Raw genomic sequence first — 16,616 nt, 5'->3', positions numbered from 1 at the left:
ACCCATTGGGATGGGCTGCCCAGGGAGTCCCCATCCCTGGAGGTGTTCAAGAGGAGGCTGCAAGAGGCACTCAGTGCCATGGGTTAGTCAATTAGAAGGTGTCAGGTGCTAGGTTGGACTCAATGATCTCAGAGATCTTTTCCAGCCTGGCTAGAGACTGTGAGACATCCTGAGCCCCACTGTGACCTTAGCTTGCACCATGCTCAGCCATGCACAGACCAGAAGTCTCCATCACACATCAGAGGGATGGCCAGAAGGTGTCAGACCCCCTAACACCAGTGGGGTTTGTCTCTTTCCCTCAAGCACTTCTAAGCTGGGCAGAGGTGAGATGGTGCCCATGAGGCTGTCAGAAAAGGGTGAGCTGGAGCAACATGTGGATGGGTGGGTGGGTGGATGAATGGATGGATGGGTGGGTGGATGAATGGATGGATGGGTGGGTGGGTGGGTGGGTGGGTGGATGAATGGATGGATGGGTGGGTGGATGGGTGGATGAATGGATGGGTGGGTGGATAGGTGGATGAATGGATGGATGGATGGGTGGGTGGATGAATGAATGGATGGATGGATGGGTGAGTGGATGGATGGATGGATGGGTGGGTGGGTAGGTGGATGAATGGATGGATGGATGGGTGGATGAATGAATGGATGGATGGATGGGTGGGTGGGTGGATGGATGGGTGGATGGATGGGTGGATGAATGGATGGATGGATGGGTGGGTGGGTGGGTGGGTGGATGAATGGATGGATGGATGGATGGATGGATGGATGGGTGGGTGGGTGGATGAATGGGTGGGTGGGTGGGTGGATGGATGGATGGATGGATGGATGGATGGGTGGGTGGATGAATGGATGGATGGATGGATGGATGGATGGATGGATGGGTGGGTGGATGGATAGATAAAGCTTTCTGCATGTCCATGGCCCACCCAGGAAAAATGGGCTGCCCAGGGAGGTGGTGTAGTCCCCATGCCTGGAGGTGTTTAAGAGGAGGCTGCATGAGGCACTTAGTGCCATGGGTTATTCAGTTAGAAGGTGTTAGGTGCTAGATTTGACTTGATGATCTCAGAGGTCTTTTCCAACCTGGTTAATGCTGTGAGTCTGCGAAGAAGGACATTGAGAGGCTGGAGCAAGAGCAGAGAAGGGCAACAAAGCTGGGGAAAGGTCTGGAGAACAGGGCTGGGAAGGGGCAGCTGAAGGAGCTGGGGTTCTAGGGTGTCCTCATTGCTTCCTACCACACCCTGAAAGGAGGTTGCAGTGAAGTGGGGTTAGTCTCTCCTCTCTATTATCAGGAGAGAGATGGAGAGGAAATGGCCTGAAATTGTGCCAGGGGAAGGTTAAGTTGGAGGTGAGGAAAAGTTTCTTTGCTGCAGGAGTGGTCAGGGATTGGCACAGGCTGCCCAGGGAGGTGCTGGAGTCCCCATCCCTGGAGGTGCTCAAGAAACCTGTGGCCATGGCACTGTGGGACATGGTTTGCTGGCCTTGGTGGTGCTGGGTTGGTGGTTGGACTGGATGACCCCAGAGGACTTTTCCAACCCCCAACAACTCTAGGATCCTACAACCAAAGCCAGGGTTTTGCATGACCTTGTGGGAATCAGAGCAGCAGGCAGAGGCTGTCCTGTTTTCAGCACAACTGTTTATTGATAATCTTTGCTTATCCACTGTATGAATGTCACCAGACTGTGGGGACAGTCACCAAGCCCACAGGCTCCCTCAGGCCCTGGCTCCAGCTAACTCGATGCGTGTGGACCTCATGCACTTCAGAGTCTGCAACGGGACAGGTGTCACAAAAAGCCCTGGGGTGTACTGCAACTCTCTGCCCTCCTCCTGCAATCTCCTCACTGGACAAACCTGTAAAGAAACTCTGGGGGAGTGTGGGGGGGGTGTGGGGGGGGTGTGTGAGGGCTGTGGGGCTGTGTGTCCCACCCTGGGCAGAGCAGGGAGGTGAGCAGTCCCCAGAGCTGTGCTGAGGCCACCAAGCCTGGGGAAGCCACTTCCCCAGCAGAGCATCTGCAGCAAGCCTTGCTCCACCTGCAGCCTGGGGTCAAGCACAGGGCAGCTCTGGGTGCTGAGTGACTCAGGACCAGCCTGTGGGATGCTGGGCAAGCAGGACACTCAGAGCTGGAGAGCTCCTTGTTTGGGAGGAGGGCTCAGAATGAACCACCTCCCCCCCCCCCCCAAGCTTTGGAGGCCCTTCCTTTGCTGTCAGCAATGTGGGAGCTGTGCTCGCCCTGGCTTGAGGAAAGGAGAGGCTGGAGCAGCAGAAGGAAGTGTCAGCTCCTTTCCACCCTGGCCTTTGCCTGTGGACAAACCAAAGCTCTGTGTTTGTTCCCAAGGTGTCCCTGCCCCTGGCAGGGGCTTCCCAGATGGAGCTGTGGAAACCAAAGGTTGGAGATGATGCAAGGGAGGGATTTAGACCCTGGGTCAGATTGAAGAGCTGGGCTTAATGTGTGCTGTCCCCTCAACAGGGTGGCTGTTGGGATGCTCCTGGGCTTGCTGGGGCTGCGAGGGCAGCCAAGGAGGTGGCATCATGCCCCTCTCCCTGCCCTTGGGGTAAAAAGGTTTCTGGGAGGAGGAGGAAGAGTGGGGACACGTGGGATGGTGGGAGAGAAGGGATGGGGCCATGCTGGCATGCGAGGGAGGGAGTGGGAGCGAGAGCTCACAGGCTGCCCTGCCTGCCCAGCCCATGCAGCCCCTGGAGCTCACAACGCTCCAGGGGGATGCTTTTGTGCCCACTGCAGCCCCCTCCCCCCACCTGCTCCCCTTCTCAGTTCTATCCACCCAGGGACTGCAATCAGGACAGGGACAAGCCGAGCACGACCCTTTGGCTGGTCCTCTGCTTTCGGTGCCTGCGTGTTCGCGTTGCTGCTCTTGCGATGGCCACGAGGAGCTTCCCGACGGCTCCGCCCGAGGCAGAACCCTTTGGCTTGGTTACTCTGCTTCGGAACACTGCAACAAACCACAGTAGCGAGATGGCAGGGGGGCAGGAGCGTGGTGCTGCGGCTAACCGGGGCGGGGAGGCGGGCACGGCGGCGGGACAGAGCCCCTGGAGCCGAGGGAGGGAGGGAGGGAGGGAGGGAGGGAAGGGAGGGAAGGGAGGGAGGGAGGAAGGGAGGGAGGGAGGGAGGGAGGGAGGGAGGGAGGAAGGGAGGAAGGGAGGAAGGGAGGAAGGGAGGAAGGGAGGAAGGAAGGAAGGAAGGAAGGAAGGAAGGAAGGAAGGAAGGAAGGAAGGAAGGAAGGAAGGAAGGAAGGAAGGAAGGAAGGAAGGAAGGAAGGAAGGAAGGAAGGAAGGAAGGAAGGAAGGAAGGAAGGAAGGAAGGAAGGAAGGAAGGAAGGAAGGAAGGAAGGGAGGGAGGGAGGGAGGGAGGGAGGGAGGGAGGGAGGGAGGGAAGAGAAGGGAGGGGAGAGAAGGAAGGAAGGGAGAGAAGGAAGGAAGGGAGAGAAGGAAGGAAGGGAGAGAAGGAAGGAAGGGAGAGAAGGAAGGAGGAAGGAAGGAAGGAAGGAAGGAAGGAAGGAAGGAAGGAAGGAAGGAAGGAAGGAAGGAAGGAAGGAAGGAAGGAAGGAAGGAAGGAAGGAAGGAAGGAAGGAAGGGGGGAAGGAAGGGAAGGGGGAAGGAAGGGAGGGGGGAAGGAAGGGAGTGGGGAGAGGGAGGATGGGCGTTGATTACACGGCGCAGTTTCCATTTACAAGAGCCCAGGAGGGAGGACCCCGAGGCTGCGATGCTTCCAGCGCGGCAGGCATCCAGCAGAGGACCCACACGGGAGCCCAGCTGGCACGGCCGCTGGCACGGCCGCCGGCACGGCCGCTCCCCGGCTGCCCTCGAACCCACGACACCGAGGCCAGCGCCGTCATCGTCCCGGGGCGAAGATGAAGTCGAGGGCTTGGCGCTCGGCGGCAGCCACGTTGGGGTGCCACAGGTCCACCATGAAGACCACGCGGGGACCTTCCTCAGGGGGGCCTGGGTGGGGTGGAAAGAGCAGGGTGATGAGATGGGGGTGGGCTCCACGCTGAGGAGCTGCTGCCTCGCACCCAAGGGCAGGGAAGCATCTGCTCGGTGCGACCTCTGAGCTGCTGCTCACCTTCTCCATCTCTGCCTGAAGGGAGGTTGGAGCCAGGTGGGGGTTGGTCTCTTCTGCCTTGTAGAGAGGGATGGGATGAGAGGAAACGGCCTCAGGTTGCCCCAGGGGAGGTTTAGGTTGGACATGTGGAATGATTTCATCACCAAAAAAGGGTTGTCGAGGCCTGGCCCCAAGCTGCCCGGGGCAGTGCTGGAGTCCCTATGCCCTGGAGGGCTTTCAAAGCTGTGGAGATGTGGTGCTGAGGGTTTGGTGCTGAGGTTTGGTGCTGCTAGGTGAGTGGAATAGGCTGCCCAGGGAGGTGGTTGAATCCCCACCTCTGGGAGTGTTCCAAAGGGGCAGAGATGTGGAGCTGAGGGACGTGGTCTAGCCCTATGGACCTGATGATCTGAAAGGTCTTTTTCCAACCTAACCAATTCTGTGGCTCTGTGGTTCCTGGGAGCCCAGTGCCTCAAACAGCCAGCACAGGGCTGAGCCCACCCTGCCGAGTTTCTGGGTGAAGGCTCCTCTGGGCAGCCAGACCTGAAGGTTTCTCACGGCAGGGGCAGCAGATACTGCCGAGCTCCCTCCCCCCTCTCCTTTCAGCTGCATCTCAGAGCCGTGGTGGGAGCAGCTGCTGCGCTATTCCAGCCCTTCCCAGCCTCAAGCTGAGCTTCCCAATCCCGCAGCAGGGCTGCTGTGGGAGCAGCAGCTTTTGTTCTCCCCCCCCCCCCACCCCGCCTGCAGCAGCTCTGCTCCAGGCTTTCATGCCACGGGTGAGTAATGCTGCTTAATCCAGGCGAGCTGGAGCGGAAGAGCAGCGAGAGACAACAAACCAGGCTGCTGCGGAGCTCCTGGCCCTGCACGGGTGGCAACAGCACTGCTGGCACCTCAGCACCCAGCTGCTGCCTGGCATCGGGGCTGCTGCAGCAAGAGGCAGAGCGTGCCTGAGAGACCTGCTCCAGTGAGAGCTGCCCCTGTCCGTGGCAGGGGGGTTGGAACTAGATGATCTTTAAGGTCCCTTTCCCACCCAAAGCAATCTATGATTCTATGCTGAGGATGCTTGGTCAAAGTCTGAGCTGCCCAGCAAAGCTCGGGGGGGGGGACACAGGAAGCTCTCCCATGCTGGCTGCTAAGGCAGGGAGGGGATAACACAGCCCTGTGGAGGGGAGTGAGCCCCAGAGCAGGCTGAGAGCCATAGTCATGAAGTACATGGGGTTGGAAGAGACTTTTCAGCTTACCCAGCTCTGCCAGCTCACCACTAAACCAGATTCCTCAGCACCACATCTGCACAGCCCTGAAAGCCCTGCAGGGATGGGGACTCCACCACTGCCCTGGGCAGCCTGGGCCAGGCCTTGACAACCCTCCAGAGGAAAAAAATGTTCCTCATGTCCAAGCTAAACTTCCCCTGGGGCAACTTGAGGCTGTTTCCTCTTGTCCTATCACTTGTTCCTTGGGAGAAAAGACTGACCCCCACTTTGACTGCCACCTCCTTTCAGGAAGCTGTAGAGAGAAAGAGGCTCTGGGGACTGAGCAGCTCTGCTATGGAGACAGACTGAAAGAGTTGGGGCTGTGCAGGCTGGAGGAGAGGAGGCTCCCAGGTGACCTTCTTGTGACCTTCCAGGATCTGAAGGGGGCTACAGAAAAGCTGGGGAGGGACTTTTGAGGCTCTCAGGGAGTGACAGGACTGGGGGGAACGGAGCAAAGATGGAGGTGGGGAGAGTCAGATTGGAGGTGAGGAGGAAGTTGTTGAGCATGAGAGTGGTGAGAGGCTGGAATGGGTTGCCCAGGGAGGTGGCTGAGGCCCCATCCCTGGAGGTGTTTGAGGCCAGGCTGGCTGAGGCTGTGTGCAGCCTGCTCTAGGGTAGGGTATCCCTGGGCATGGCAGGGGGGTTGGAACTGGCTGCTCCTTGTGGTCCCTTCCAACCATGACTGATTCTGTGACTCCACTGAGCAAGGGCTCACTGGGATGCTCCAGCTCCCTGAAGCAGCATAATGGGCAAGTCCCATCATGCCAGGAATGGGACTAATGCCCTCCCTGCTGTAAGCCAAGGGCAGCAGTGGTGTAATCCCCCTCAGAGGTGCCTCTATCACTGTGGGCACCTTGGCAGAAGAAGGGACTGGGCACAGCTGCCCTCCTCAGCCCCAGGGGCCCCACACTGGGCTTACCTTCATGAAATGCTGTGTGCAGGAAGGAGTCATCAAAGAGCAAGCAGCGACCCTCAGCCCAGCACTGAGGCTCACCCCCCACCACCAGCTCACAGTTGCTGGGTGTCTTCAGACCTTCAGACACAAAGAGAGAGGACAGGGAGGGTCAGGAGGAGCAGCCCTGAAATGCAGGTGGTGAGCTCCAGGTGAGCTCTGTGCTGCTGCCTAGGGTTTGCTGCCCTTAGAGAACAGCAGCAGCAGCCGCTGACCTCAGCACATGGAGGTTGGGAAGCACCCTAACAGCTACCCTGGCCTAGGGCATGCTGCCAGCACCAAAGAGAGCCTCATCATGGCCAATGGGTGGCATCTAAAGCACTGAACAAAAGTCCCCCTGGGTCAGGTCTCCACACCAAACAGATCCTCAGGCTGGGCACATGTGGAAGGGTCCTGGAGCACGAAAAGCAGAGTGAAGGATGTGGGCACTCATCTGGCTCATCTGTGCTGGTGCTGTGCCCAGATTGCACCTCCTGGATGTGCCAACTGCTGTCTGGCCCCTTGCAGGGCAGAGGGATTCAGCAGCCACCGATGGCATGGTTCAGAGATCAAAATGGGCACTAAGCTGGCACTGACCCTGCAAGCTGACCCCTGAGCATGCTGCAGCCCAGCTGCTGCAGCCCAAGGAGCTCAGCACCCTGGGCACACTCCTTTGGAGCTGCAGCAACCAACAAGTCCCCAGAGCCCACAACCAAGGGGGGTGGACATAGGAAGCCACATCCCTGGTGCATTTTCTAGCTTCAGGACCCTGCTCTCTGCTCCCCACCCCAGCTCTGCTGCAATTCCAAGGCTGAGGTGGGAGGAAACACTGCACCAGGGCTGGAGAAATGGGCTCAGTTCCTGGCTCTGCCACAAGCTCCCTGTTTGACCTTGCATTGCTCAGCATCTGCCTCATCCCTCAGTCCCCTCCACCTGAGATGCTGCCAATTGGTTCCCTCACTGGGCAGCTGCAGGGACAGGGATTCAGGGGTGGGGGTGGCAAAACCCTGGTAGGGAAGAGGCTCTGTGAAGGCCACGTGAAGAAGGACAATGAAAATGGGTCTTAACCTAAAATACTAGCACAAGCCAGGCCAGCTTGGTGAGGGTTGAGCCCACCACCCCCACACACCCCCCCTTCCCCAGAGAATATCACCCCTGGCAGTGCTGGGGACCACTGGAGCTGATGAAGAGTCAACCAGCCCTGAGGGTGCAGCCGTGGTGGAGAAAGGGGTCAGGGCTCACGTGGGTTGCAAACGAGCTGGAAGGGAGCTGGTGCCTGTGCCAGCCAGACAGTGAGGGGTCCTGGCTGCCCAGCAGCTCACAAAGCTTCTCTGCTTCTGCAAGGGGTGCTTCAAAGCCTACAGAACCCAGAGACGTTTCCCTGCACCACGGCCTCAGCTGGAGATGCTCCAGCTGGAAAAGGAGGAGCTGAGCAGTCAGGGGAGATGGCATCGAGGGGAGGTGGCATCTAGAGGAGGTGGCAGCCAGGGGAGATGGCAGCCAGCAGCTCTCCCGTCGCACCCACACCCTAGGGGACACTGCCCTGTCCCTCAGAGGAGTGGAGCTGATGCCAGTGCTTCGACCTGTGTGCACCCAGAGCAGTGGTGGGGTTGGAATAAAGCCTAGAGAGCAACTTGGCTCTTCTGCCTGTGCAGAGCGAGCTGGCCTGAAAGGGCTGGGTGCCTCTTAAATGCATCCATGCCCTGGGCACAGCGGGAGCTGAGCAGCAAGGTGGGGATGCCCCAGGCAGGGCACTGTGTCCTGGCTGGAGGACCTGAGCAGATGGAGCTGGAAAACACGGAAGGACAAGGGAATGACTCACATTGCTCATCTCCCTGGGCTGTGCGTGTACCAGCTGCAGGGCTGGCCCCAGCTCCACGCTGCCAGGGCAGGGGGTGCACCTCACCTCACTGCCCCCCTCCCAGCAACCTCTCCCAGCCCCTTGCGAGGTGAACCTATCTCCCCAGTGCCACAGCGAGAGGGCAGAGCTGGGCTAGGCACTGGGCTACCTGCTGGCACCAGCAAGGGCACATCCTAGCTCCTTAGGAGCTGGTGGGCAGGCACTGGGCTACCTGCTGGCACCAGCAAGGGCACATCCTGGCTGTTCAGCCGCTCCCCAGAAGCCAGCAGGCAGTCACCACCAGTGTTTACCCAGGAGGAGCTGGCTGCAGGAGCGTGTTTGGGGTTTGCCAGCAGGGCCCGTGCGGTGCCACCCCCGGCACGATCTGCGCCGCGGCAGCGTCCTCACCATCTGTGCCGCGTGGGCTCTCCCCATCCCCAGTGCCACCTGGCTGCCAGCCCCACCAGAGGGGATACCCCGGGACCCCCCACCCCAGATCTGGCCCACCTTTGCAGAGGGCAGGAATGGGGCAGCTGCTGGAGGGGCAGCACTGGGAGATAGATTGGTCCCTGGGGCAGCACCTCAGGGTGCCCAAAAATCCCAGGATTAAACTGGGGGGGGGTGTCTAAACAATCCCTCTGCAGAGTGGGGGTCTGCAGAGTGGGGGGGTCATTCAGAGCCCCCCAGCATGCTATCAACTCCATATCCCACCCACTCAGGTTGATGGGAGGAAGGGGAGAAACACTGAGCTGAGGAGCCTGGACACACAGAGGGACTGAGCCTACCCTGAGAATGTTGCTGCCACCAGAGCCCCCAAATCCCCCCCCAGACCCAGAGAGAGGCTCCTGAGCTGGCCCAAGGGCTGCAACCAGTTGCCAAGGTGGGAGCACAAGGCTCAAGAACTGGAGGCTGGCACTAGATGATCTTTTAAGATCCCTGCCAACCCAAACCATCCTATAAACCCTTTTCTGCCCTCTCACACCTGGTTCTCGCTCCCCTCCTCTCCAGCAGCCGCACCCACGACCAGCTCAGCATCCTGGGCACCCTCTTTGGTAGCAGGTCCCCAGAGCCCACAGTCATGGGGACACCCCCCCCCCCCACACACACACCCCCGCCCCGCCGCAGCCAGGCTGCACTCACCGAGGTGGCAGCGGATGCGGATGTTGGTGGGTCCGTAGTGCTCGGCGATGACGGTGCCCGGGCTCAGCACCGAGATGCAGGCGTTGCCAAAGACGTTGTTGCCAATGCAGGTGCGGAGGCTGCCGAGCAAGCGGTACGTCCGTGGGCATCTCCTGCAGTTCCTGGGCACGCACATGCCCTGGTTCACCAGGTAGAAGGTGAACCACTCCCCGCTGGGCGTGCTGTTCATTTTCCATCCTTGCGGGAGGCTGCAGTTTGAGAAAGCTTTGTAGAGGGTCTCAAACTCGCACAGGATGGTCTGGAAGTTGCGCTCCAGCACCTCCACGTCGTGTTTCTGAGCGTCCCGGGAGAAGTAAGGAGCGGTGGGCAAGTCTGGCAGGAAGAAGACCTCCGGCTTCTGGATGGAGGGGCGGCTGTTGAGGTAACGCCCCTGCTCCCGGATGCCTTTGTGGATCCTGCCCATGCCAGACCAGGAGTAGCGCTTGGCGTACTCCTGCAGGTTGTGGTAGAGCTTCTGGTTGAGGCCGTCGTGGTGGGCGCAGCGGACGCACTCGGCGGAGTGGCAGTAGGCGAAGCCGTTCTGGACGCCGTTGGCCTCGGCGCTCTGCATCAGGGCGTTGACGGTGGCGTAGGCGCGGGGCTGCTCCCGCCCGACGTGGTAGCAGTACCAGAGGAAGAGGAGCAGCAGGCAGGCGACGGCGGCCAAGGCGCTGGCGTCGCAGTCCCGGAAGGATTGGATCCCGGCGGCGATGCAATCCCGGAGGCCGTCCAGGGACCAGCTCCAGCCCAGCAGCCACTCCGCAGACATGGTGGTGCAGCTGGGGGTGGGGGTGGGCGTACGGCGCTCAGTCCTCCTGCTGCTCGAAGGGACCCACACCGTGCGGCTGCGCCGGGGCGGGGGGAGAAGAGGCTGCCATGGGGAAGTGGAGCTGTGGCTCTGCCTGGCACGCCTGGGAGCTCTGCATGGGTGGCAGCAGCTGGCAGCTCCTGGGGGGAGAGGGTGGCCAGGCTGCCCAGGGGTGCCAGCGAGGTGGGTCAGCACTGGTGTCACCGAAGGATCCTCATGGTGGAAGGCAGGGCAGGAGGGAGGCTCTGGAGAAAGAAACACAGAGGCATTAGAATCATAGAACCACCGAATCGTTTGGGTGGATAAAGGCCTCTGAGATTGTTGAATCAACCTTCAACCCTCCACCACCACGGTCCCAGAGTGCTATGGCCACACCTCCAGGCATGGCGACTCCAGCACCTCCCTGGGCAGCCTGTTCCAATCCCTGACCACTCTTGCAGCAAAGAAATATTTCCTCATCTCCAACCAAACCTCTCCTGGCACCACTTCAGGCCATATCCTCTCCTATCACCTGGTACTAGGGAGAAGTGACCAACTCCTGCATGGCTCCAGCCTCCTTGCAGGATGTTGTAGAGAGCAATGAGGTCTCCCCTCAGCCTCCCTTTCTTCTGACTATATGCCCCCAGTTCCCTCAGCTGCTCCCTATCAGCCCTGTTCTCCAGACCCTTCACCAGCTTCATTGCCCTTAGGAAGAAGGCAGCTGCCCACTGGGGTGCCCACAAGGGCTCCATGCAAAGGGCATAGCCAGGGCCACATGCCAGGGCTGCATGGGGCACTCTCTCCTTATGGGTCGGTGATGGGTGAGGAGCTCTCCCCTCCTGCCCAGCAGCCCAACATCATCCCATGCTAAGAAAATAACCCTCCCCTCCCCACAGCATCTTCCACATATGTCCAAAGAGAAGGGAAGAGAAGGGAGAGAGCCAGGCCCTGCGGATGCCCAGGACTGTCCCCGCTCCTGCTCTCCCTCCCTTCCCTGCTGCCATTATCAGATCTGAAATCTGGCTGATAAGGCAGCTGGTAGAAGCAGGGAGCAGACACTTTAACAGCTCTATCTCACAGCACATCACTTTATCCTCACCATCTAAATGCTCTGAAATGAGTCTCCCTCCCCAGACTGAGCTGACAGCTTTGAGCCTGCCCAGTACCCTCAGGCTGATGAGAGCCCAGTGCTCGGCCAGCCTTGGTGAGGGCACAGCCAGGGCACGGGCAGCGATGGTGGCACATCAAAGGGTGGCTTGTTTGGTTGCACCAGCTGGAGGTTACCAGCTCACAAGTCACCAGCTCCTAGCACCACCACAGCACCACATGCACCCAACCCAAAAAGCAGAGCCTGTCCTCCCTGCCCGGGCTGGACACAAGTGCCCTGCTCCACCAGCAGCCACTCTGTCCCTTTTTCAATGACCTCCAGGCTGCTCTGTCCCACCTCACTATTAGAGCTCTTGGGAAGAGAGGAAAGGCTCCAGCTCCTCACAGCCCCTAATTCCAGCCCCAGACACCTTGGAGCAGCAGGGAGTAGGACAGGCAAGGGAATGGGTGAGAAACAGAGGTTGAGAAGCACCCTGAGAGGTACCCTGGCCTATGGCACACTGCCAGCACCGAAAAAAAGACTTTGTCAAGGCTGATGGGTGGCATTTAAAGCATTGAACAGGAGTGCCCACAGGCCATGTGGGCAGATGCTCAGGCTGAGCACACGTTGGGGAGGTCACAGCCTGCCCTGGAGCACTGGAAGTGAAGGGCATGGGCTCGCATCTGGACCATCTGTGCTGGTGCTGTGTCCAGATTGCACTTCCTAAGTATGCCAGCTGCTGCCCAGCCCCTCGCAGGGCAGAGGGCTGCAGGTGGACAGGAGCTGCAGCAGAAGCAGCTCGCCAGCTGGGAAGGGTGAAACAAGGAGCAGACAGGTAAGGGGCAGGGAGCTGCCATGGGAGCAGCAGCAGCAGCAGCACTGGCTGGAAGGAGCAGGACGGATCTGGTAGCCAGGGAAGCCACCCAAAGCCCTCAAACCCTTCCCAGCCTTCCTCAGCAAGCTTCTGCAGCCTGCTAAGGAACCTGCATCTCCCTGCTGATGGCTTCAGCTGGTGGAGCTTTGGCTGAGGACCGATTCTACAGCTGGGGACCTCTATGCAGGGCTGGGGACAGGCTCTGGGCACTTCTGCACCCCTGGGAGGGACACCCACACAGCCACACTGCCTTCTGTCCTACTTCCTTGTAGCACACTGCCTGCCTGCCCCGTCTTGGCATCGCCAATCCACGTGGCACCTCAGCCTCCCGGGAATTTTGAGGTAACTTTCCTCCCTCCCCCCCAGCTGGCATCTCTCCATGCACACCGACTGCTCCAGCCCAGGCCATGGAGCCAGTCCCAGGGGTGTTCCCCACGGTTGGCACAATCCTGCCACACTCCTCTCTACGGTGCCAAAGCGTGCCTGGGAAGGCAAGAAGAGCCCTGGCACCATCTGTATTCAGAGGAGCTGCCTCAGCTCAGCAGCCAGGCTCCTTCAGAAGCCAACTGACAAAGCAACAGCACAGGGTGGGCAGAGCTGGGGGGGGGGGTGTGGGGGGTGTGTGGTCTGACACCTTTGGAGTCCCCAAGCTAGAGTTACTCGCCCCACCCTGTGAAGATGGCACAGCACATAGCCCTGCTGGTGTCCTGGTGGTGCCTGCTCTCAACACCTCCCAAAGAGGAAGACTTAAGAGGGCAAACCAAGCAGTACAAGGTCAAAGCCCCTATGCCCACACGCAGCCTGCCTGGCACTGCAGCCCCACAGCCTTTGGAGCCCTGGGCTACACAGGGAAGCTTCAAGGCAGAGCTTCCTGCAGTGATCCACCCCAGCAGCTGACTCCTGCACTGTCACAAGCAGCCCTGAAGCCCAAACCCACCTTCCACAGCAGCACAGCATGGCACTGCTGCCAGCTGAGACCTGCTGCTGGGCTGGTGGGTACCACCACCTTTCCAGCCTGGGTGCAGAGAGCTGGGCAGTGGCACAGAGCACCCCTGGCCTGAAAGCCACAAGAAGGCTCATCAGCTCATGCCAGCAACGCCTGGAGCCAGGCAGGGAGGGTGGCATCCATCCCACACCACCCTGAAGTTGTGCAGGACGTGGAGGCGAGCTCGGTGCCAGGCAGCAGCGCCGTTACATAATGAAGGCAGCCAGGCTGCCATGCAGCACAAAGTTGCATCCAGGGGGCTCCGTGGTGGCCTCGCTGTCTCCTGGAGGAGGTGGCTTCTGCTCAGCCCAGCCGCAGGCTCTGTGGCGATGAGGACGCCTGTGGCGGGACCGTCCTCGGCTTGGCACAGGTGGCATCGCCTTGGGGAGCGGCACAAGGAGCGGAGCAGGATGCAGGAGCCGGGGTGAGGCAGGGCACCGGCTGCTACTACGGAGCTGGAGCCTGGCCAGGCAGCTGCTGGTGCTGGCTTCCTACGGTGTGTCACCGCGGCCGTGTCACCCACCCGCTGCGACGGTGTCCCCCGGTGTCACTCGGCGCGGCCGTATCGCCTGGCACGGCTGTGTCGCTCGGCACGGCTGTCACCTGGCGCCGCCGTGTCACTTCGGTGTGGGTGCATCTCGCAGCGTGGCCACGTCGCCTGCTGTGGCTGTGCCCCCCCCCCAGCATGGGTGCACCTCCCGGCGTGGCTGTGTCACTCGGCGTGGCTGTCACCCAGCGTGGCTGCATCACCTGGCGTGGCTGTGTCGCTCGGTGTGGGTGCACATCCCGGTGTGGCTTTGCCACCCAGCACGCCTGTGTCACCTGCCACGGGTGCATCGGCCGGCGTGGCTCCGTCACCTGGGTGGCTGCCATCACCCGGTGTGGCTTTGTCACCCAGCGTGGCTTTGTCCCCCACCTGCACGCCTGTGTCACCCGGGAGAGAGGGGGGGCTGGGGGCTGCCATCACACGGCGTGCCTTTGTCAGCCCCCGGCGCGGCTGTGCCACCGAGGGGACCGCATACCCAGGGCGGCTGCCATCAGCCCCCGTGCCAGCCCTTCCCCACCGTTCTGCTGCCACCTGCCCCCGTGCTGCCACCCGGCGCGGCCGTGCCGCCCGGCCGACGCCGAGCCCCCGCTGCCCCCCGCGGCTCCCCTCCCTGCATCCCTCTCCCTTCCCCTCCCCGCACCGCACCGCACGATGCGGTTGGGTTCGGGGCGACGCAGCGCGGCGGTACCGACCTGCAGCCGCCGCCGGTGCGGGCCCCCCCTCCCCGGTTCCGCTCCGCTCTCCGCGCTCCGCCGCCGCCGCCGAACCACAACTCCCAGCAGCCCGGGCAGGAGGGGCCCCGCACCGCCCCCGCCGGCACCGGCAGCTGCGGGGCCCCTGCCGAGGCACCGCCCGCCCTTTGCGCTACGAACCACCGGGCCCGGTACCGGCCCCCGCCCCTCGCCGCGGCCCCGGGGCGGTGCGTCCCGCCCCCCGCCACCGCGCAGCCGGGAGGGGCCGGGGGGGAGCGGCGGGGCTGCGGCATTCGAGTGGGGGGTCCTGGGGACGGAGGGAACGGGAGAGGCGGAGGAGGGGGTCCCAGAGGGAGAATTCATCCCGGGAACGGCGAGATTGGGGTGGGGGAGCACTGGCACCGGGAAGGGGCGGCAGCAGAGGGGTGCGGGGCAAGGGGATGCAGGAGGACACGGAGGGAAAACTGGCTCCAAGGATAAAGGTGGTAGAGGCTGCAGTGGTCAGGACGCAGGGAATGCTGCTGGTCCTGGGGGTGATGATCTCAGAGGGAGCATCCACCCTGGGAACACGGGGATGGGGGGAACATGGGCACCGGGATCATAGCAGCCGGGGAGGAAGGGGGGAAGGGATGGGAGGTGGAGAGGAAGCAGCGGCTGCAGGAGGAGCAGTGGCATGCAGGAGGAAATGGAGGGAAAACTATTCCGAGGATAAAGGGAGTGGAGTCTGCAGTGGTCAGGATGCAGGGAACGGAGGTCCCAGAGGTGCTGGTCCCAGAGGGAGCATCCGTCCTGGGAACAGTGGGGTGGCAGGAGCATGGGCAGCAGGGAATGCAGCAGCAGGGAGGCAGGAGGTGCAGAGACAATGAGGGGAGGCAGGAGGTGCAGAGACAATGAGGGGATGCAGGAGGAACAGAGAAATGCAGGAGGACAGGCAGGGAAAACTGCTCCAAGGATACAGGAGCCAGGGGTTGCAGTGGTCAGGATGCTGGGAATAGCGGCCCTGGGGGTGCTGGTCCCAGGAGTGGCAGCACAGAGGGGTACAGGCACCCACGAGACAGGTTCATGGCTCCAGGGCCACAGATTATCAGGGATGCAGCAGCTGGGATTTGCAGGATGCTGGCTTCAGGGAAGGGAGGAGTGCTGGCTGCAGGGATGCAGGCCCCTGGGGCTGCAGCAGCCAGGATGCATGGGCTGGTGGTTCCCGGGGGATGCACACATCCGTGTGTGGCAGCTGGGAATTCCCTGGGAATTCCCTTTGAGAGCCCAGAGACGGCGTGTGCAGGAGTCACAGGGCCCCAGCAGCCCCCAGCTGCTGCCCTCGGAGCAGTTTGGGATGTCCCTTGGCCACTCTGGAGTGCTGGTGGAGAAACAGGTTGCGGTGAGTCCTTCTGCTTCCTTGCTTTTGTCCTTCCAAGCCCTTTTCCCGAGGGAATATTGTCAAATCCAGGAGCCTCAGAGATCCAAGATCTCATCCGGTTCTCCAAGTGCTGGACGAGCCTCTGGGCCCAGCTGGCTGCTGGCAGATCCTGGTGCAGTCAGATCCTGGCTGAGCTTGGCTGCAGGCAGGCAGAGTCCTGGCACCACTGCCCTGCCCTGCCCTGTGGCAGTGCCACGTGGAGCTGCGTGGGCCGTGCCACTGCTCCCAGTGCGGGGGAAGCCCTGCCTGGCTTCCCTGGTTTTGCCATGTGGTGCCCTGGAGCTGCCAACCTGCCCAGCTTGAGCTGGGCTGGAGAAGTGGATGAAGGGCTGCTTTGCTCAGCCCCTCGGCTGCGTGTGCTGGCTTTGGAGCAAGCTCAGCCCTGGCTGCTGCAGAGCTAAGCTGAGCCTGGTTTTCTGCCCTGGCACAGTTTGCTGTTCCCCTGAGCTCTCAGGAGCACATTTGCCCCCCTGAGTTTGCTCCTGCAGAGCCCTGGCAGCCTCGCATCTTGCAGCCTGGCAGCCTTGCATGCTGCAGCGTTGCATGTGGCTGGGTGAAAGGAGAGTGAGTTTCTTCCTTCCCAGACCCCTCCCAGCCCCAGCCGTCTCCTCCTGCCTGCTCTTGGCAGAGAGCTCATCCTTCTGCCAGCAGCCATGGATTCTGCTGGCTCTTGGTGCCAGGCTCTGGACTCTCCCATCCTTTCTGCCCTCCATCTGCTCTCTGCTCTCCTCCATGCCCTGCTCCTCAGCTCTGCTCCTTGTGTGAAGCACAGAGGCATAGAATCATGAGCTGGAAAAGACCTCTAAGATCATCAAGCCCAACCTTCTGCTCCACATCTCCACACCCTTCTTTTGCCTTTGCCCTTAGGGTGTCTCCTAATGCTCTTCACCCTTTGGTGCAGCACCTCCCTGCCCAGCACTGCACCATCTCCAGCCACTGCTCTGCTCTCAGGTCTGCCCCAGTGCTGAGGAGAGG

The 16,616-nt window shown here is 61.2% G+C and overlaps 1 protein-coding gene across 2 annotated transcripts; it reads right to left on the bottom strand.

The window, feature by feature from the left end:
• Window positions 1–3,484: 3,484 nt before the first annotated feature.
• Window positions 3,485–14,391, bottom strand: ASPHD2 (aspartate beta-hydroxylase domain containing 2). 2 transcript variants are annotated; one of them, XM_064168611.1, is made up of 4 exons: window positions 14,225–14,391; window positions 9,214–10,305; window positions 6,222–6,335; window positions 3,485–3,955 (listed from the first exon to the last, which is right to left on the bottom strand). In XM_064168611.1, exons 2-4 carry the CDS (start codon window positions 10,019–10,021, stop codon window positions 3,846–3,848), a joined length of 1,032 nt encoding a protein of 343 aa, XP_064024681.1. In that variant the 5' UTR covers window positions 10,022–10,305; window positions 14,225–14,391; the 3' UTR covers window positions 3,485–3,845. The 2 variants fall into 2 exon arrangements, with proteins under 2 accessions (XP_064024681.1, XP_064024682.1); XM_064168612.1 differs by lacking the exon at window positions 14,225–14,391 and adding an exon at window positions 12,938–13,032.
• Between the last annotated feature and the right edge of the window lie 2,225 nt (window positions 14,392–16,616).

This window comes from Pogoniulus pusillus, chromosome 30 (genome assembly GCF_015220805.1).
Source record: "Pogoniulus pusillus isolate bPogPus1 chromosome 30, bPogPus1.pri, whole genome shotgun sequence".
Lineage (NCBI taxonomy): Eukaryota > Metazoa > Chordata > Aves > Piciformes > Lybiidae > Pogoniulus > Pogoniulus pusillus.
This window is presented reverse-complemented; position numbering and strand designations above follow the sequence as displayed.

Excerpts from the sequence above, each read along its gene's own strand:
- ASPHD2 (XM_064168611.1), bottom strand. The coding sequence starts at position 10,021 with ATGTCTGCGGAGTGGCTGCTGGGCTGGAGCTGGTCCCTGGACGGCCTC. Across the intron at positions 6,336-9,213 it reads CCGCATCCGCTGCCACCTCG|GTCTGAAGACACCCAGCAAC; the intron begins GTGAGTGCAGCC and ends TTGTGTCTGAAG. Across the intron at positions 3,956-6,221 it reads GCACACAGCATTTCATGAAG|GCCCCCCTGAGGAAGGTCCC; the intron begins GTAAGCCCAGTG and ends CACCCCACCCAG.